Genomic DNA, 21,742 nt, shown 5'->3' on the forward strand with positions numbered 1-21,742 from the left:
AAATTCTTCATTATTTTCAAAATTAATTGAAATAAAGGCAGTGTGTTTCAGCAGAAATATGGTAACAAAAGAGTTAATAAATTTGCTATTTATTTTATAGACTCTCCATGTATCAGCAAAGTAGTAAATATATTACAAGGGCTTCGTATAGGAGAGTAGTGAGTAATTTTCAGAAACAAAAGACAATGTTAATCTTGTGAAATTTGAGTGTGTTGTAACTTAATAGACTTTTTGTATTATGTTACCCAGTCCCCCTGCTCCGTTGCCCTTCCTGTTGCTCATTTTTAAATACTTGATGTTAATGTCTTCTGCTTTGTGTCTTCTTGTACAGGCTATTAATTCAATGGAAGAGAAAGGCATGCAGGATGACCCTCGATACTCTCACCTAGTGATAATTGCAAATCGAACCAAGGGAGTGGTGAGTGGAGGAGGAGGTAATGGCACTGCAAGTGGTCCTGGATCACAGGGTTCGACAGGCCCTCCTAATATGGGTGGCCCAGGCCAAGGAATGGGTATGAGTGGACCGGGCATGACACCTGGAAACAATATGAATGGACCAAATATGAACAACTCAAACAGCAACATGTCGAACTCTAATATGGCCGGACCAAATGGTGGAAACATGAACAGTGGAATGGGGGGTAATCCTTCATCTGGTACCGGTGTAGGTGCTGCTGGATCAGGTAACCCACCCAATGTCTATGCCAATATGCAAGGACCTAATTCATGTGGTCCACCTGGGATGAATGGGCCGGCCATGAACAATATGTCCGGACCTAATAATGCTATGGTTGCAAACATGAATTCCAATATGAATGGTCCACCTGGACCCCCAAATTCCTCTGGAGCTAATCAGCAAGCTATTGAAACCAGTGAACAAGGACCACAAGGTAAGTGCTTATATTTATTTTTATATAACACACACACACACACACATACACACATATATATGTTCACCATGTTGGACCACTGAACTCAACACGTTTTTTTTCATTCTCTTCCTATTTATTATTTCCTCTTATTCCTTTCTGTTGAAGAGCGTACGCTCGAAATGTAAAAGACTTTCTCATTTTTCCCAACCATCAAACTAATGCACATGCTTGTTGTTCCTATACCTGTCTTTGTCTTTGTTATATATATATATATATATATATATATATTTAACATAGTGTAATTCAAGAAACTTGAGACATAAAATATAAATAACTTTACAGATATTTATTTGAAAGTTTTAATTATGCTTTTGTTTCCTTGAAACATAATTGCATATCTTAAAGTCTTTGAGATGCTGTACCACTATTCTTCAGCTACCAAGAAAACTTTCTCTCTAAATTGTTATGCGTATGTCAGTAGCTTATTAAGATATAGCATTAACAGTTACCTTGATGTGTTTTATATTAGTTGAAATATATATAATGTAGATAACTGTACAGCTATTTATTTGAAAGCCTTATTTGTGGAGAGAATAATTGAGTAACTTACAGATAATTTTTTGGGGGACAGTTGTCCCTTGTCAGAGATGTGCCACAGAGAACTTTTAATCTAAATTACTCTTTAGTTTTTTTTTTGTATGTGTATTTTTAAAACTTTCCTTTGATTTTCTTGTGTTTTATTTAAAAAAAAAATTTATTGATGTATTCAGCTGGTGTTTGCAATACAATTCAACTAAAAGGGGTTTACATAAAACTAACACAAACTTCTTGCTTGAAAACTTCCTTTAATTAAAGGTAATAACAGGTAGTGAAATTAAACTTGGTATTAAAATTACTGGTGCAGGAAGTCACCGAGCTGGCAGAATCGTAAGCATGCTGGGCAAAATGCATAGTGGCATTTCATTCGTTTTTACACTCTGAGTTCAAATTCTACCAAGATTGACTTTGTCTTTTATCCTTTTGGGGTCAATAAAATAAGTACCAGTTGAGCGCTGGGGTCAATGTATTTGACTTTACACTCTCCCCGGAATTAGTGGCCTTGTGCCAAAGTTTGAAACCAAAATTACTAGGTGCCAGTATGGCTGTGTGGTAAGAAGTTTGCATCCCAACCACATGGTTCTGCATTCAGTCCCACTGCATTGCACCTTTGGCAAGTGTCTTCTATTATACGCTTGGGTCAACCAAATTCTCATGAGTGGATTTGGTAGACGGAAACTGAAAAAAGCCTTTAAATGATGACGATGATGATACACACACACACACATATCAGTGTGTGTGTGTGTCTTTGTGTTTGCCTCATGCCTCTGCATGACATCTGGTGTTGGTGTGTTTACATCCCCATAACTTACCAGTTCTGCAAAAGCAACTGATGGAATAAGTACCAAGCTTTAAAAAGAATAATAAAGAAAGACTTGTTCACACTTCCATAGCCTTCTTTGCTTCATGCTACAGCTGATACCTAAAATATCCAAGGTTTTTTCGCAGCTCCTTGTGCCTCGTTGTTCATGCATGCTGACTTCACGCATCCAGCAAAGCCCACTTGCTTCGTTTCTTTCTAGCCTTTACATATCCCTCACATTCTGCACTTAATGTCTTGCTAACCTGATATATCACAATCTGTACCCTTCACTCAGAAAGTTGTTGTTTTGCTCCAAGTGAGTCTCGATCCAGCAGATATACAATCAAAGGCACTCCTGTCTTGACTCTTTCATTTCATGTGTCTAGGACCACATTTTTGTGTCCTTCCTGTTTTAATATGGTTGGATGTGATTTGGGGGAATTTGGCAGCTATTACTAGCATACTAGTAGACTATGTAAGTGCATAGAGGCTCTGTTGTGTCCAGAGAAATAGCAGCTGCTTGATCAGTTTCCACTCCATTGTTACTAAGGCTGCTATGTTTTCTCAGCACCCACCTACACTGATGAAATCACCTTGGTAACAGAAACTACCTGCTACTTTTAGCAAGACTTCTGTGCAATTGTAAGATTTAATATCTCGTTTGCTCTCACTACTTTGCATCTATTACATATTGAAATCCTTCTCTGTCAGATGGCCATGGCTGGAATACTTTTTGATCAAAGGTTTCTTTGATCAGAGCTGACCTGGGACAGAAGAAACAACACCCTCATTAACTCTACAAATTATGTATCTTAGTTCACCAGATGATTTCAGTGTCTTGGTGACTCTCCTTCAGGCTTATATTTTCCCTGCCTTAATATCCTCAATGGTCTTTTCTACTGTGTAGCAGCCAACCTCAGTAACTGGATCCACTTAGAATGACCCCTCCCCCCCCTACACATTCTCATTATTCACTAACTGCTCATAGTATCATTTCCATGCTTCTTTTTTCTTGGCGTTAGTTGATGAGGATGCACTGTTACCATTCTGTATGCACTTCTCTCTTTGCAAGATATGCTGGTATCTAGCTTCTCTTTTACCTACTTGATATTGTCCCTTGCTCCTTCGTGATCTTCAGCCTCTTGACTGAATTTCACCATTTCTTCCCATGTCTTACTTTTTGAAATATGTGGTCACTGGCAAATTTCCTTTTTACTATTGGGTTATTTTATTATTTCTTTTTAACTTTGTATGTTTTTGATATCCAACATAGCAGCTCATAATTATCCCTGTGGCTCACATGTATATTAACACGGCTTCTAGTTTTTCCATAAGAGTTAGACTGAATCACATTACTCGGGAAAATGTTTATTTCTGTATCACGTTCTACCCACAACCATACAGCTTTTTCTACTTTGTATAAAAGTCAAATCTAACAGTAACCACTGTCTATGTCATAGATTTCCATAATTTTTATACCCCAACATGAAGTGTGAATGTTGGTGGAGCTTTCATAGCCTTGCATATCGTACCTGTACTCAGATATTTCCTTGCAATCCAATTGGTGTAAATTTCCTTTAGACAATGATCAAGAGGTGTATTATCTGTAACTAACTGGCCAAAATTATTTCCTTGCATATTTCTGTATAACTGATGTTATACAAATGCAAATATTGTAATAATTCCAAAAGCTGCTATCTGGTTATGATACTGGAAACATAGGAGGTCATTGAAAGGCTCTTGTTCTCCAGTTAATTTAATACTCCTTGCTGACTTTCAAATGCCCATTATTATAGTTATAGAGAAAAAGTTTAGTTGATTGATTTTTACTCATTCAAAATTATGGCTGGGTTCAGTTTCTTTGCAGAGTTTGCAAGGAAATTTTTAAAAAAAGATTTATGTTCAATTCTGTTAGTTTTACGACCATTATTGTTGCCCAAATCTGCATCAATGTCAGAAATCTGATTATTGATCAAGCTACATGATTATCTTCACTAAAGTTGAAAAACTAATGTCCATATTTAAAAGAGGTAGAAGATAAATGTGGAAGAAATAGTGAAAAAAAAAACTAACAGAACATTCAATATATATTATAAAAATGGCAGATGACACAAGGTCAATGTTTGACCTATTGCATGCAACACCACATCATTAATGTAGTAATGAGATTCTTGTTGATGCTTCCTACTTTCCTATATATATATCTGTGGCCCTTTGTTACCAGCCAGACTACCTAACATTACTTTTATCATGGTGGGCTGGCAGGACCGTTAGCACATTGCACAAGATGCTTACAGGCATTTCCTCTGGCTTTACATTCTGAGGTTGGTTTTGTTTTATGCCCTATTTCCTTTTGGGGTTGATAAAATAAGTACCTGTTAAGCATTAGGGCCAATAAAATCAAGTTAGACCCTACCCCCAAATGTAAAGCTTTTGCCTATTATTATCATGATCATCATTTAAAATGGATGTTAAAATGCTGGTTGTGGTAGTAGAGGTAGCAACAATGTCAAGTGGTTTGATAACACAGGACCATGGGTAGGTAAGAAAGTAGGGGCAAGGGACTTGGGTTGATAATGACAAGATTAGTGAGTTTACGTGGGTATACGAAAATAATAGAGAGAGAAAAGGAATAATGAAGATAAAGATAGTCAATTAGAAATTGAACTCACATTGTAAGATGATTGATGTTTGTGTTATTAGATATTGAGTCTGGAGTATTTATTCTTGTGTGTGTAAAGTGTGTGTGGCAAACTAGCATTGAATTACAAAAATGAATGAAATGAGAAACAAGGAAAGCTTCTAACAATGCAGAAAGTTTTAAAGACCTTTATATTTCAGGCACAAAGGCCTATCTTCAGAAGAAACAGTTAAAGAAATGTCTATTTACATAAATCCTGCCATTTTGGATAGTCCGGTGTTTGAGTTAGTAGCAGCATTGGATTTCTTTGGGAATGTGTAACCCATGTCTTGGTGTTTGTTTTTCATATAGTCCCTTGTGATAGAGCGGTTGGGAAGTGTGGTCAAGGTGCTGGATCCGTTTGTCACTTTAGACCATTTTGTGGCCATTGTATTGCACTCTTGAGTTAAAGTATGTAATCTTTACTCCTTTTACACAGAAAGAATAATATGTAACCCTAAGAAATGTCTGATGTTTAATAATATATAATTTATGTCTATGTATTTCAGGTAACAATATCCCACCTTCTGGCATGGGAGGCAATCCCAATATGCCAGCGCAAGGACCGCCAACTGGACCAAGGACTCAGTTTTCTGCATCACAGCTTGCACAACTCAGAGCACAAATTATGGCATACAAATTGATAGCTCGCAATCAGAATTTACCTGATAATATACGTTATGCTATTGAAGGAAAACGCAGTGGTTATGGACCTCCATATCAAAGACCTGGTAAGTGGTTACCATTTCATAAACAATTAGGTTTGTTAGTGATTGACTCCAGCCGACTGACTTCTAATAGTTTGGAGACTAGAGTTAACTGTGAGTTTTAGCTGCTGGTCTTCTGCTAACATCAAAATCATAAGTTCAAGTTATGCATCAACCAGTACATTTTACTTGATCCTCAGTGAGGCATTTTTCTTATGCTTGTCTATCTTGTTGAAAAGAGACACTAACCTTATGACAAAGTGGATGGTTTAACCTTTAGCATTTAAACCAGCAATATCAAACCCAAATAATCTGTTTTGTGTAAAAAAAAAAAAAAAAAAAAAAGACTGGATCTGGCCTCTCACGCCTACCCTACAATGTCATTCTAAAAATAAACAATCACATCATCGAAATCTTGAACCTACAAGATATTGCATAATTAATTCAAAACAATATGAAAGAATTAGCATTACATTTGATAATCTGAATGCTAAAGGGTTAATGTTAGGGGGAAAGAACATGTAGCATCCATGAGAAAGTTGTTCTTTGTGGAAACTCTGTCCTATCTCATCTCATGTAGAAAACACTTTGAAACAGTTTAAAATTTATCAGCTTGTATTGCTGAGGCCACATATTAATAAACAAAAAAGACAAACAATAATAGTAAATGCATATTCAGGCTTTTATAATCTGTTAATCCAACTAGAGTTTGGGTTTTTCTAGGAAGACATCTAGTTAAAAAGTCCGCAGAAAGAAAAATAAAAAGTCACTACTTTATGAAAAGTTGGTGATGCATCAAATGTTTAACATGAAGAAGTGAATTAGTGCAAGTAGAACAATGGTGTGGACATTGCAATGAAGTAAAATAAATAGAATTTTGAACTTTTGTTACCTTTTCCAGTATAAGATCCTTTTAAATATTATCTTTCTTTGCTATAAGACTAATCTGCTGAATTGCAACAGTTTCTGATGTTGTGATATATATTTATATATGACAGTGTTTCTAGATCAAACACTATCATATCTCTCTAACAATGGATCTGTGGAAATTGATCATTCAACCAATTATTATAAAGTGTTGTATGCTTGCTTGATTGGTAAGTGTCCTCAGGGCAAGCAACAAACTCTTATCAAACAATGAATTAGATAAACATCAAATCAGCTTATCTCTTCGTGATGTCACTCCTTGTGCTTTCTGTATTTCAGTAGATCCCCATCAGATGCAACAAATGAGGATGAACCAGCCGCAACAGCAACAGCCACCACCGCAAGGCATGGTACCTGCTGCTCAAAACTATCCTCCTCAAATGATGTCAGCTCAGAGCCAACCGAATGTTCAAGTTCAACAACGAATGCCACAACAACAGCCGACGTCAATCCAAGCTATTGTATCTCTTCAACAAAGACAAAATCGAGTATCACCTGTCGGCAAACCAACAGGGCTGGATCCTATAGAAATTCTGAACGAACGGGAACACCGGTATCTAGATATGATTTCATTATCAACTTTTAATTACTATTTCACAACCACTTTGGTCTTCCTAACTATATTATTGTACAGGAAGAGTGGCCAATTGGCAAAAATAGTGGTATTATAGAATTTGGTTCCATTCTGAATTTAAATTCTGACTCTACTTTTAATTCACCCAAGGTTGAAATTATAAGCACCAGTCATATTCAATTGATTATGCCCTTATCCTACAAATTTGTGGTCTTGCACTAATTTAAGGATTGCAATCATTGGCAATTTTGTGTTACTGAGAACTGTGTCTTTGGATTCACCTGTAGCACATTCCTATTAGATAAAATCTGTTCAAGGAACTGATAAACTCTATTGATATTTTTTTTGTTATTTCTGTTTTCCAATCAACTATAAATTAATACAAAATAGATTTCTATAGATGTATGAATCTTTGGACATCTATCTCAGAGACAGGGCTTGTCACATGATATGAGTGATTATTTTGAAAATGTAACTAAAACTTCAACAAGATAAGGGCTGATGAATTTTTAAGGCCTAAACTGTTGTATAAAATTACTAAACCTATTTTGGTAAATTTTTTTCTTTAAATAATTCTTTTTTTACATTGTTCTGTTTTATTATAATTTCAGATTAGGAGCCAGGATTGCTCAGCGTATCCAAGAACTTGAGACTTTACCAGCAACGATGCCTGAAGACATGCAAATGAAGGCTATGATTGAACTTAGAGCTCTGAGACTTCTGAATTTCCAAAGACAGGTTGAATTGTCTTTCTATCATCTTTTTCTATTAGGAGTCAGTGTGAAAATGAATTTATTATGATTAGCTGTGTATTGTTCCCTCAAAGCTAATTATGTGTTTTGTGTAATAAAAGCAACAATAATTTTTAGTGGTCACGAGGGTTAAACATATAAGATGCAAAATCTGTGAGGATGTATTTATATGTAATATGCAGGTTAGGGGCATGGTGTATTAAAATGGGTTAAAAATCTAGTAATACAAAGACAACCCACCCACACAGTGATGAGAAGCTGCTACCTAGATAGGATCAGAGCACCTCCTGATTTGAATTAAATCTTCTGTTCTAGGGCCAATGATCTCACTCATAAGTTATTCATTACTGTTTAATACATTCTGAGGATTTTAGAGGAGCAGTTTCATAAGCTGTTCATGCTTTTGTGAAAGGTTTTTTTCTACATAAAATGCATGAAGTAGTTCCTAGTGAAGCCTGAACATGGCCTGCAGACACTGCTTTCACAACCAACCACCACCACTGCAGTAGCTTGTTAACTGGTCAGGTCATTCTTTATGTAGAATTCTCTGTGGTATTCAGAAATTGGAGGAATTTCTTCATAGTCAGTAGTGGTTAGTGAAGGGAAAGGACAACAAAATAAATTTTGTTTGCTAATGGAGAATTGAAGGTAGAGACACTTGTCTGCAGTGAGAGAAGGGAGACAGGTTTTGCCTTCTTTATATTAATGTGTGACACTTTCTGGGTTTTGAAGTGTCCTTTTTGTTTTTAATAAGAACACTTGGTCTCGTTATTTAATAAACCACTTTTGAGTGTTGGGATTTTTGCACCATGAGTCTAGCATGAAATTGAGATATGTCAGTTTATGTACACCGTATTAGTTGGACTGGTGTCCTCATTTTCATGTAATTACTACATTGTCTACCATTTTTCTTTTCAGTTAAGACAAGAAGTTGTATCATGTATGCGTAAAGACACCACTCTGGAAACGGCACTAAATACAAAAGCTTACAAACGTAGCAAGAGGCAGTCCTTGAGAGAGGCACGTGTCACTGAAAAATTAGAAAAACAACAGAAAATGGAGCAAGAAAGGAAGAGACGGCAGAAACACCAGGTCAGCATTTGTTTCTCTTTTACCGTTGAAGTATCATTATTTCTTGGTAGTGGGGAAATATGATTTTGGATCACTGTCATCATGTTTGTTTTTCTGTGCATTGTAGTGCCTGTATGCATGTGTGTTTATCTTTGAGCCCCCATTTTGTAAAGTACATTCTGATGACTTTACCCCCTTGCTTATAGAACCATATCACTGCAGACTCTTTTCCTGCTCACATTGCTCAATATTAATATTCAAACTCAAATCTCTTGCATTTAACCAGTTCCTCATCTTGACATAAAATAAAAGACTGCCATAAAATAAATAAAATAAAAAGGCAGGTAGACTAATCAAAATTGAAACATTTTTATCATAAATACAGCAATGAGCATTGTTAATATCTCATTTGATAATGTTATAGTTAAACAAGATTTAAGTAACTTTATATTTCTGAATTTACCTGAAATTAAACAAAAATTCCATAATAGATTTCTGTAAGAACGTTTTGTTATGTTTCAAGACACCACTTTAATAATTAAAAAAAGCTAGTTGTTTTGTGGAACTTGTCTAAATTAACAATTCTTTTAACATTTTAATTGTAACATTTGATTAATTGTATTTTAGTATAGTAAAGCAATGTAAGGGTTAAACCATACATCGTACATTCTCTCTTTTCATCTCTTTACTGTTACTGTCACCACATCAGGTACTCACTGATTGTTAGCAAATGGACATTTGTTAGAGATAATCAACTATACTAATTAAGTGCTAATATTAGTGATTTAAATGATTCTTTCAGGAATATTTGAATGCAGTCTTGCAACATGCTAAAGACTTCAAGGAATTCCATCGCAATATGTCTGTGAAGATTGGCAAGTTGAACAAGGCTGTTATGACTTACCATGCCAACACTGAACGGGAACAAAAGAAAGAACAAGAAAGAATAGAAAAAGAGCGTATGCGACGCCTTATGGTAAGTACCTGCTTCCTTAACTACCTGTATGTGATGAGCCGATGAAGAAGTTCCTACTTCAAATCACATCCTAGATTTTTAAAAAGTACCCATGCTGGTGCCACGCTAAAGCACCCAGTACACTCTGTGAACAGGTTGGTGTTAGGAAGGGCATCCAGCTGTAGAAATCATGCCAAAACAGACGACTGGTGCAGCCCTGTAGCTTGCCAGCTCCTGTTGAACTGTTCAGCCCATGCCAGCATGGAGAATGGATGTTAAATGATGATGATGATGATGATGATGTAATGCTAAATACTCATAGAATCATTTCTCTTCAACAACTCTACTCATAAAATGTGTCTATTGGTTTGGTCACAAGGTAAACTTATCTATAATGGAGTTGTGCTGGAGCCCTTCCCAAGAATGCATAAATGATGAAGTGGACATCTGAAAATGTAGATTTGTAAATTGAAATCTTGAACCACTCTGTAGCCCTTGTGATTTCAACAGCAGACAAAATATTCATAACCAATTGATGATCCCCACATCATATGTCTGCCATCATTGGGTGTATCCAGTTTTTATTTGTGATGGTTGGAGCCAGCTCACCTCATCCCAGCTGAAAGCTAACACTTTCCTTTGCTTAAGTGTTCAAATCAAGTTAAGACAATCTTTATCGTAATCATCATTGACAATATTATCAACTTTCAAGAACTTGTAAATTTTCTGACTGAAAGCCTTAGTCCAGTTTTGATCCCTTCTTGGAATGGTCTCATTTGGAAAACACAGAGCACCACAACTTCCTTGAAAATCTTTTTTTCTTCCTTTATAGTACTCTTCGGTTTATATGGTTTCTTTGTTTGTAAGGATTTTAATTATTCTCTTTTACTGTTTCAGGCTGAAGATGAAGAAGGCTACAGGAAACTTATTGATCAGAAGAAAGATAAGCGTTTGGCCTATTTACTACAGCAAACTGATGAATACGTGTCTAATCTAACAAAACTTGTTGTACAACATAAGATTGAACAAAAGAAAAATAAAAAGAAGAAGAAGAAAAAGAAGAAGGCTACTGTGAGTATCTTTAAGACAATGATTTCTGGTGATGTGTTTATGTGTTAGGTTTTGCTCATTCATGCATAGCTTTTCCTTTGGTGCAATATAGAATTAACTAGAAGTTGCCATATATCAGCAATGAAATAAAAGTAATACATGTTAAACTGTAGGTAATGGATGAGAAAACATAAAACATAAGTAAGCTATGAAATTGTTTATTTAAAGCCAGTGTTGATTTTTGTTTTCAGTGAGTAAACTTGATTTTTGGAAAAATTATTTCAACAATAACTTTTTTTTTTTTCAGGATTCTGATAATCCTGACAATTTAAAAGAAGCTGTAAGTGTGTAGTTTCATTTATTTTTATTTCAAATTGATCATTATTAGCAATTAGAATAATATAAATCTGTTGTAAATTATCATTTACTGTCCATATCATTGAAATCTTTTCATTTTTTTATGCCATCTTGTGCATTCTTTGTGTTATTTCCCAAGTTGTCCAAGCAACAAAGGAATCCAATCACAGAGTCAAACCAATAGGTGCTTTTATAACTTAATATGTTCCACATACACAAGAAATACAAGCTTTCTTAAATGTTAGTGTATTCACTGTTGAAATTTTATCATGTATATATAAAAAAAAGTGACTAGCACCAACTGCTAATGTAAACAAATTACTAATGACTTGTTAACATTAAGTTTAGGTAAGTCATTAACTAAATACAAAAACATTCAATGAACAAAAATACTAATGTTAATAGAACAAATATGGCCATTTCATTGATTTTTAAAAAAATGGCTTGCCTGGGTTAAATGTAAGTCATTAGTAACATTTCATTTGCTTTAGTTAAGGAATGCTAGTAACTCTTTTTATATACAAGTGATAAAGTTCCAACAGTTAATAATGCTGACAGCTAAGAAAGCTTGTAGTTTTCGATGATTGCTTAATAGACAAAAATATCAGTGTTCAGTAATCTCTAATCTGTTCCAATGTGACAGATAATTATTTCACATGCTTAACATGAGAGAAAAGGCAGAATTTCTCCATTTATCACAATATATTGCTTTTACCTTCTCTGTGTGTTGTGGTGAGCTGGCAGTTAAATTTGTCACTGTTTAAATGCTGAATTGCTACCCTCTGGATTGATTTAAATCCAGATTTGTTTATTAGCATTCTAACTGGCTTACTCTGTGGTCAAAATGTTGAGTTAAATTAATAGAATTTCTAACATGTGGCCTGCAACAATTGAAAATGTTATTGGATTGGTTTTGAATAAAAAGAAAATTTATTTTGTTACTGTATTTAGTTATATGGCTTTGTGTGCTTGTATTATACTAATATAATTGTTTTGTGTTACACTTTTATAGCTTATAGATGAGACTTCAACAGCCAGTGAAACAAGAATTAGTGTTCTTGAAACAAGTACAGGTAAAATATTGTCTGGAGAAGAAGCACCTCTTTCTAGTCAAATTGAAACCTGGTTAGAACAGCATCCTGGGTAAGTGAAAGTCTTTGAGTGACTCTATTATTATACTTTGCCTTTGTTGTTGTTGTTGTTGTATTGAGTATTATTGTAGTTGTTTAGCTATAAGCTAACTTTCCATTTGTTATAACAAAATTTCTGTTTGTGTTCAGCTTCGAAGTTGCTCCACGTGAAGAAGGGGAGTCAGATGAAGATGATGATGATGATTCAGATGAGGTAAGTATCTTTAGTATTGATATGAATAAGTCTTAAATGCTCTTGCTCATTTGAGACCTGCAGTTTCTTGTGAGTCTATCATTGTGTCTGATGTATTGGCTGTAAATAGATATATTAGAGAGTTTAATCAACAACCGGTGTCGATAACTGTACCTACATCATCACCTTTCATATTAATCAACTGGCACAATACTTTATTAATCCACTCTGACGTATTGGTGTCAACAAACATGCCTACATCATCACCTTTATGACCAATTAAGACCAATCAGTGACTTAGACCAATTACTATATTAATGGGTGTCTCTAGTCACCATAGAAGAGGGTTAGCTTTGTGTCATTGTTATTGGTATTTGTCAGTTTGTCATGCATACAGCTCAGCTTGGTCCAGTCCAGTGGCAGCATCGGCACCAGTGATAATCAGTAGACAAACAAGCTATGAAATCATTAATTCAGATACATCCCTTACTATATCGTTCTCTTAAAATGCATGATATTGTATCTACCCATTCACTGGTTTTGCTCAGTAAGGTGTGGCTGTACTGGGGCATTAGTTTTCAAAAGTTCAGTTGATTATATTGACCTTAGTACTTTTCCTGCTTCATATTTTAGACTGAACTAGATACTGCAATGTATTTTCACTCAACCCATGCCACACTTAAACTTATTTATCTTTCTCTCCATCTCTTGTTAATGAGCTTCTGCTCAGTTTCTGTGTATCATATTTCATTTCACAGGACTTTTATTGACAAGGGTCTTTGGCAGAAGATATTTGTAAGTGGTATAAAACTTGGCACTGTGTGCCCTGCTGAGCCAATTTCTTGACCATACAGTTATATTTGTGCTCTATGTTAGAAATTATTAATTAAATACTGAAAGATAGAGAGAGGGGTAGGGGTCCTTAGGGTTTCATGCTTCTAAAACATGCTTTCATTGAATTAACTTTTTGTTTTTTACAGGAAGAAGAAGAAAAGCCAAAACTACCAGGAAATCCAGAGTTACCTCCATCGTAAGTATAATTTGTTAGGAAGTTTACCGACACCATCATGTTTTGAGAGACTTGTTAGATTTCTAATAAATCTTGTTTAAGTAAGTCTTAGTGTAATATTTCTTCCTCCTTACCTATGCATGAAACTGCGCAGATTCCTTGAACAGAAACCTCAAAAACATCCAAGGCATAAAAATCTATGTGTCATACAGAATGTATGACACCAATTCCAGCTCTGATACAATTGTCTTTCAGTTGTTTCAATCACTTCTAGAGAAGCTCCAGTTCTTTAGAGCTCGTTGGCTGGTCTCATATTTGCACTTTGGTATTCCTGATTGACTTGTTCTCCACTTACCTTCCATACACCATGTCCCCCAATCAAACTGTGCACTAAACTCCTGCACCTAGTCCTTCCTCTCTTGGACATTGTCTCTCTGGAATATCCTATCTTCTCAGTGTTATTCCTACTGCTGTCAACATGCAGCTGTTCTAGAAGAACCTAAACATGTCGGTCTTACCTGTCTTGGAATACTTACAAAAGCTGTGGGTACAGTCCTTTCTTCTTGATCAAACCAATTAAAAGAAATATACTTATGGGTGACTAAGCAGTGTTTTCTGTATTGGTGTTAATACTGTTTAACTTTAGGTCAATTGTAAGTAAATCTATGATCAAAAGCTTGCTAGAGTTGTTGCTAGTTGATGGGAGGTAAATATTTTCTGCAAACAACTCCTGAATTAAATTTTGGAACTTCTCCTATCTTAAATAATTTTAAGGTAATTGCAAGCTAATGAGGGAGCATCTACATGGTCTCTGAACCTGTTAGAAATAGCAACCAAATCTCCTTCAAACTATATTCTACTCTCTTAAAAGAAGGGTACATGGGTACATTGTTAATGTCATCTGGGGTGCACTATGCCTGAATAAAAATATGGAATGGTCATGAGTGGAATGCTTTTGATCATAGATTTACTGGATCAAGACTGACCTGGGGCTAGAATAATTCAGTGAAGAAACTGGATATTAAAAGTTGATTTATTCAATAAGTTTGATAGAATCTTTGTAGTCTAGATTAAGATTAAACAGACTGGATCTACTAATTCTATGTGACTAAACCTCTTGATATCGTTTGTCCGTTTCAGTACGCAAGATGATGACGAATATCGTAATGATCTTACCAACTACTACACTATTGCTCACAGTGTCCGTGAAATTATTACCGAGCAAGCATCTATGTTAATTAATGGTAAACTGAAAGAATATCAGGTATGATAATTCTAAACAGAAATTCCTTGATTCTTTTTAATTTTTCCATTGGAAGTTGAGAAAAATAAGTACCATTTGAGTACTGGGTCAATGTAATTAACTTGCTCCTCTCTTGAAATTGCTGGCTTTGCTAGAATTTGAAAGCAATATATTTTTAGTCTTGACTATAAAGTCACAAGGTCAAACTTTGATACCAACATCTAACTCTGCTTGGCTCAATAAAACAAACTGAAGTGAGCAGAGTGTCACTTTTACTTAATAGTTAAAGGTTTAGTATTATTTGAAGTGCCGTGATAACTTGATAAGAACAGGCTAATTTCATCAATGCATAAGCAAACTTAGGCCATTCTATTATCATCATCATCATTGTTTAACATCCGCTTTCCATGCTAGCATGGGTTGGACGATTTGACTGAGATGGCTACACCAGGCTCCAATCTGATTTGGAAGAGTTTCTACAGCTGGATGCCCTTCCTAACGCCAACCACTCAGAGAGTGTAGTGGGTGCTTTTACGTGTCACCCGCACGAAGGCCAGTCAGGCGGTACTGGCAACGGCCATGCTCAAAATGGTGTATTTTATGTGCCACCTGCACAAGAGCCAGTTCAGGGGCACTGGCAACGATCTCGCTCGAAAATCCTTACACATGTCACGGGCACAAGTGCCAGAAAGGCGACGCTGGGCACAGGTGCCATCCCGATTTCACTTTCGCTTGCCTCAATAATTATGATGGTAGAAAATCATAAATGTCAGAGTTTGATAAAAAATCTCTATCTACAACCTTTTAATCTTGTTTCATGACCAAGGTTTACTTCTAACTTTCAATTCTTTTTTAATAATATTCTCAACATATATTTGATGGCATTTAAGATGCACCTTTCATCCAAGAAGATGTCTCAAAACCTCACTCTGGTCCTACATGCAAAGTTGAGCATCCTATAAGTTTTAATGCACTAAAAACTTTTTTCCCCTGAGTGTGTACTGCTGGATCTGGGGTGTGTCTGTTGTATGCAATCAAATATGGTATGTCAATTGATGGAATCAGTTTATTACATTCTTGAAATGTTCTGCTCTAAACTATTTTTCAGGTTAAAGGCTTGGAATGGCTGGTTTCGTTGTATAATAACAACCTAAATGGTATTTTAGCCGATGAAATGGGTCTTGGCAAAACTATTCAGACCATTGGTCTCATTACATATCTTATAGAGAAGAAGAAAGTTAATGGACCTTTCCTGATCATCGTTCCACTCTCGTAAGAACTAATTTTCTTATTGTTGTATTGAAAGACTTTGATAAACTTTATGCATTTATGTCAATGTAGTAATGCTTTTACAGACCAAAGTGGTTGATAACATTATGTAATGATCACTAACTATATATAACTATCCTAACTATAAATACAAAATTTTCAGTTTAACACTTTCATGGACAAACTGTTGGCAACACTTTGTACTAATCACTGTAAATAATAGTCTTGAGTTCACTTGTTTTATAGAACATAAAAAAAACACACATTCTATGAATTTCCTTCAAACTGCAATTATCTTCATCTTTAATGAAATGTTTCACTTCATAAAATGTTTCATTAATATGTCACAGGTTATATCATTGCTGACAATTTCTATAAAGAATGAAACAGTACTATACATGATTATCACTGACTAAAAATTTTTAAAGTTTGTAATAAGTAGAAATAAAAAGTAATTAGGTGATTTCTATGCATTTTTTTCTTTATAATTCTATGATTTCAAATTCCTAATCCCAACAAATGTTATGAAGAAAGGATTATTTCTCTTGTAATAACTGTAACCAATAGGGAAAGGCACATGTTATTTATATCACCCAGGCAAAAGATGAGCGATGGCTAGAGAAATATTGAGCTTTGTTTTTAATAACCAGTTGATCTAGCAAGCGGGGCCTCATATCAGTGAGGGGGGAGGGGCGGTGTGCATTGATGCCGTCGAGAGGTAGGCCCCGAAACGGCGCGCATTCTCTCCTGATGACCCCATACACTTGCTGGCTTCCGGTATGTGGGGCTTTTGACTGGTAGCACTTGCATGTGCAAGTTGTTTGCAAGACATCTAAAAATGAAAAATGACTGACATTTTGACTCAGCAATTAGTAGGTAATTTTACTACAAATAAGACTGTTGGTAATTTAAGTGTTGTTTGGTTTAACAAACTGTTGTGTTTTAGAGAGAATATATGTATTTTCTGGTAGATTTGTGACTATCATATTTTTCGGCATACACATCAGTGCAGTATATAATGTAAACATGAAGTGTAAACATTCAAACTTCCTCACTATCTTCCCAAATCCTACTGCATTCTATGTAGAAGTTTTGATTCTCGAAAGTTGTCTTAGTGTATAAGTTCTTTGTAAATTTTGGTCTGAAAAATTTGATTTGTATGCTGGAAAATATGGTGCATAGATATTATTGTTTGTAAAATCTTGTATTTGGTTTTATTTGGCAGAACATTATCCAATTGGATGTTGGAATTTGACAAGTGGGCTCCTAGTGTTATTAAAGTAGCTTATAAAGGTTCTCCAAACATGCGCCGTACTCTAACTCCCCAGTTAAAAGCTGGTAAATTCAATGCTCTTTTGACAACTTATGAATATATTATGAAAGATAAAGCAATTCTATCAAAGGTTGGTGTTTCTCTTTCAGACATTTTACCATATTTTTATTTGAATTTATGTTTGTTTATTTAACTTGTGTAATGTATTTTTGGTCTTTCTCTGTATTGCTTTAGAGGTTTATTTTTAAACATTTTCGCCTAACTTGCAGTTTCTATATTTCCATAAATATTTTTCACCAACATTTTTCCATTGTTGTCCTTTGCGGTAAAATAAAGTGGCAGAATTGTTAGCACATTGGCCAAAATGCTCAGTGGCATTTCTTCTGGGCCTTACCTTTAAATGAGGGACTTTGTCTTTCATCCCTTCAGGGTTGATAATATAAATACCAGTTGAGCAGTAACCCCCCCACCCCCACCTCTCTAAAATTGATGACCTTGTACCAAAATAGGAAACCATTATTTTGCAACTAAATTAAAAACAAAAATCATTATTATTACTTCTGTTGTTTATGTTGAAAAGTAAAAGTAAGTTCCAGTTAATCCTTTTCAATCTGCTAGCAATTACACAACAACCCTCGCAAAACTGAAGTTTTCTTGTTTTGTCAATGTATGAACCAATTATTATTGCTATTATTCATATAAGAGTGGTGGATTGGCACAGTCATTAGAACATCAGACAAAATGCTTGGCAACATTTCTTCTGGCTTTTTACGTTCTAAGTTCAAATACACCGAGGTTGGCATTGACTTTTATCCTTTTAGAGTTTGTAGAATAAATACCAATTGAATTCCTAGGGGCAATGTAATCAGCTTTCTCTCTCCCTAAAATTTATACCAAAATTTGAATCAAGCAAAAAATTTTTTTTTTTTTGTTACTTTGCAGATCCGTTGGAAATACATGATAATTGATGAAGGCCATCGTATGAAAAACCACCACTGCAAACTAACACAAATCCTTAATACATATTATAGTGCACCTTACAGATTGTTACTTACTGGAACACCATTACAGGTGAGTTTACTACATTGTTTTCTGCCCCTCTCCGAAACTTGTTGACATCCTCTCCTCTCTGACTTTGATCATTATTGCTGAGAGTTGGTCACCCCTTCACATATTTAAACCATTGACCCATGAATTTCACAATACAATGCATAAAATATAACTTTAATTTTCTCTCTCACTTGGCTTCATTTTCTCCTTCACATTTTCTCCTCTCTGCATAAATGATTTTAGTATTTTTATAATTTTTATAATAATTTACGTATTTTTTATTATTAAAATATATCGTATCCAAGTAACATGAATTTGAAAGCAAGGTACTTAACTACCTGCCTTAGGTTTCATTGTTTTCGACCTCCTCCTCCCCCCGTACATAAATGTTTTTCTTGTTAATTTAAATGTTTTAAACACATTATGTCCAAGTAATATGAAATAAAGGCAAGACACTTAATTCCTTGTCTAAGGTTTCATGCTTTGTTATGAAAGTGCTATAGTGTTATTTTTATTACTTAAAAACTTTTGTCTATGCTGCTGTTTTTCAGAACAAACTGCCTGAACTATGGGCATTGTTGAATTTTCTCCTGCCAAGTATATTTAAGTCATGTATTACCTTTGAGCAATGGTTTAATGCACCTTTTGCTATGACTGGAGAAAAGGTTAGTTCTTTCTTTCTTTCTTTAATAATCTCTCTTGATATTTTCTTTTTAATCAATTTCTGATGAAATTCATTGTGTGGGATTTCCTAAAACAACTTTTTCATAATCAATAATAGATCAGTGAACTGTATGGTTGTTATGTAGATTTATTGTATGGGATATGTATTGTTATTGAGTATGTTGGTTAACTTTATAGGACTTGTAATTACTATATGTAAGTTACTTGTATTAGAATTGTATTGTTAATGAGTGGGTGGGTGGGTGGGATGGTTAAATGTGTAGGTAATCTATTGTTATTGAATATGGCAGTTAACTTTATAGGTTTATATTGTTATTGGGTAAGTTAGCTAAATGTATGGGATTTGTGTTATAGAAATTTATTATTGGAGATCTGTTGACATTGAAAGTTGGGTTAATTCATCTTAGGGTTTAGGTCATAGTTACAACTTCCACTTATGAAATTGTTATTATTATTATTATTTCCTGCAAGGCGATGAGCTGGTAGAATTGTAAGTGTGCCAGATAACATTCTGACTTCAAATTCCACTGAGGTCATCTTTGCCTTTTGTCCTTTTCGAGTTGACGAAATAAGTACCAGTTGAACAAAATTTGGGGTCCCCAGTCTATAATAGAAAGGATCTCTATTATTCCTTATATGTACATATTAAATTAATGGTTTTGTTCTGTTCTAGGTTGAGCTCAATCAGGAAGAAACGTTACTCATCATTCGACGTTTGCACAAAGTGCTAAGGCCATTCTTGTTAAGAAGACTGAAAAAAGAGGTAGAATCTCAGTTACCAGAGAAGGTAGGTAAACGATTCAGTCTCTCAGTGTGCAGCTTTTTGGGTTCACACACTTGCAGGTCTTCTACACACTCTCACTCACATCCTGTATTATAATCTCATTTGTTTTTATAATCTAAATGTCTAAATCTACTGGTCATGAGGTAATGACAATTAGATCTTTGAAACAATGTTATAAGGTGTGGTAGGGCCCTTTTGTTTTGATTAAGAGATATAACTCAATTTTCATCTGCTCTACCAAATTCAAAAATTGCTTCTGCTTCTATTTCACAATTAGTTAATACTAGACAGATTCAAAAGTTAGTAATATTTTCTTTGTAGAATAGTTAGAAAAGATTTTATTGTTATTTCTATTTTATATATATATATATATATATATATTATGTTATGTTGTTAGTAAAATTTATTGTGTTAATCTGTTTCAGGTTGAATATGTTATTAAATGTGAAATGTCAGCATTACAACGACTACTTTACCGTCACATGCAATGTAAAGGAGTTTTGCTGACTGATGGATCAGAAAAAGACAAAAAGGTAAGCACGTTGATGAGGGTAATGATGATGATGATAGCAGTGGTGGTGGTGGTGGTGGCATTGATGACAAAACGAGAAAGTGATTATGTATTGGCATTACCAGTCTACAATTAAGAGAGAGACTGCTACATGAATGCTAATATAAATACATCATGGTCACCAATCTATGTCTGCTTTTCCATATTGGCATGAGTTGATTGGATCATCAGTCTCGAGGGCTCTAGCTCTCATAAAGAATTGCTGCCCTCCTAAAACAGTTTGGACACCACATCTCGTATCTTCAATTTCAATCATGGTTTCTATGGTTTGATGCCTTCCTATCAGTAATTCTGGGCAACCTCTACTACAGCATACCACAATGGTTTCTGTTCCCTTGGAGCAGTTCAGCAGACAGCTAAAAAAGCATCTTGTTTCGGGAAAGCATTTGTTACATATTAAGCTTTCCAATAATATTGTCTAAGAAAGAAAGATATATGGATCTGTATGTGTATCGGTGAATCCATCCATCCATCCATCCATCCATCCATCTATCCATCTATCTATCTATCTATCTATCTTATAAAACCCATTTTTATGACTGTGTTGTAACTTCTGTTAATTGAATCTATTTGTATGGGGACTGCTTTGCTGAGTGCTGGTGTTTATTTTTGTCAGTGATGTGGTAATGTTTCCTTTCTCTAAAATTAGTGTCTTTATGTATTGTGTATATAGGGTAAAGGGGGTACAAAAGCCCTGATGAATACTATTATGCAGCTGAGAAAGATCTGTAACCATCCATTTATGTTTCAACATATTGAAGAAGCATTTGCCGATCACTTAGGAATTCAAGGAGGAATAGTAAGTGGGTGAGTATTTCTCTTGTTTCTGATGAACATTTCACCATCTTTTCTGATTTTATTTGTAAACAGAAAAAATGTTTCTGTCTATTTAAAGAAAACTAATATTTTCACTTTTAATGGTTGTTAGAGTAAAATGTGGATATTTGTATAAATGAGAACAAGATACATTTTTTTATTGTCCTTAGTTTTAATTTAAGATGGATAAAATAAGTATTAGTTTTTTTTTTTTTTAGATCAATTGAACAAATTATATAGATTTTCTTATGCATTACTTCCTTTTATCCACTAATGTATGTCTGGCTAACTAAAAAAATCATTAAAATAAGGGCATTCAGAGAGCGTAGACCTCTGCCAAGGCAACACCAACATCCTCTCAACGATTAGCCAGAGG

General features: G+C 34.8%; 1 protein-coding gene across 12 annotated transcripts in view; it reads left to right on the forward strand.

Annotated features, from left to right (window-relative positions):
• LOC106881555 (SWI/SNF-related matrix-associated actin-dependent regulator of chromatin subfamily A member 2) overlaps positions 1 to 21,742 on the forward strand; it is a 74,084-nt gene that overhangs the window by 35,396 nt on the left and 16,946 nt on the right. For 8 of the 12 annotated variants that reach the window (XM_014931988.3, XM_014931995.3, XM_014931992.3 and 5 more), the window contains 19 exons: positions 332 to 890; positions 5,461 to 5,682; positions 6,865 to 7,138; positions 7,771 to 7,897; positions 8,830 to 9,003; positions 9,785 to 9,958; positions 10,835 to 11,008; positions 11,295 to 11,327; positions 12,357 to 12,487; positions 12,625 to 12,688; positions 13,648 to 13,697; positions 14,817 to 14,940; positions 16,028 to 16,191; positions 17,414 to 17,591; positions 18,404 to 18,532; positions 19,063 to 19,176; positions 19,869 to 19,982; positions 20,405 to 20,512; positions 21,224 to 21,357. In XM_014931988.3, the coding sequence (XP_014787474.1) occupies positions 332 to 890; positions 5,461 to 5,682; positions 6,865 to 7,138; positions 7,771 to 7,897; positions 8,830 to 9,003; positions 9,785 to 9,958; positions 10,835 to 11,008; positions 11,295 to 11,327; positions 12,357 to 12,487; positions 12,625 to 12,688; positions 13,648 to 13,697; positions 14,817 to 14,940; positions 16,028 to 16,191; positions 17,414 to 17,591; positions 18,404 to 18,532; positions 19,063 to 19,176; positions 19,869 to 19,982; positions 20,405 to 20,512; positions 21,224 to 21,357 (3,047 nt within the window). The remainder of the gene's footprint in view (positions 1 to 331; positions 891 to 5,460; positions 5,683 to 6,864; positions 7,139 to 7,770; positions 7,898 to 8,829; positions 9,004 to 9,784; positions 9,959 to 10,834; positions 11,009 to 11,294; positions 11,328 to 12,356; positions 12,488 to 12,624; positions 12,689 to 13,647; positions 13,698 to 14,816; positions 14,941 to 16,027; positions 16,192 to 17,413; positions 17,592 to 18,403; positions 18,533 to 19,062; positions 19,177 to 19,868; positions 19,983 to 20,404; positions 20,513 to 21,223; positions 21,358 to 21,742) is intronic. The other 4 variants (XM_014931990.3, XM_089362047.1, XM_089362045.1 and 1 more) reach the window with 1 other exon arrangement.

This window comes from Octopus bimaculoides, chromosome 13 (genome assembly GCF_046866305.1).
Source record: "Octopus bimaculoides isolate indiv1 chromosome 13, ASM4686630v1, whole genome shotgun sequence".
Lineage (NCBI taxonomy): Eukaryota > Metazoa > Mollusca > Cephalopoda > Octopoda > Octopodidae > Octopus > Octopus bimaculoides.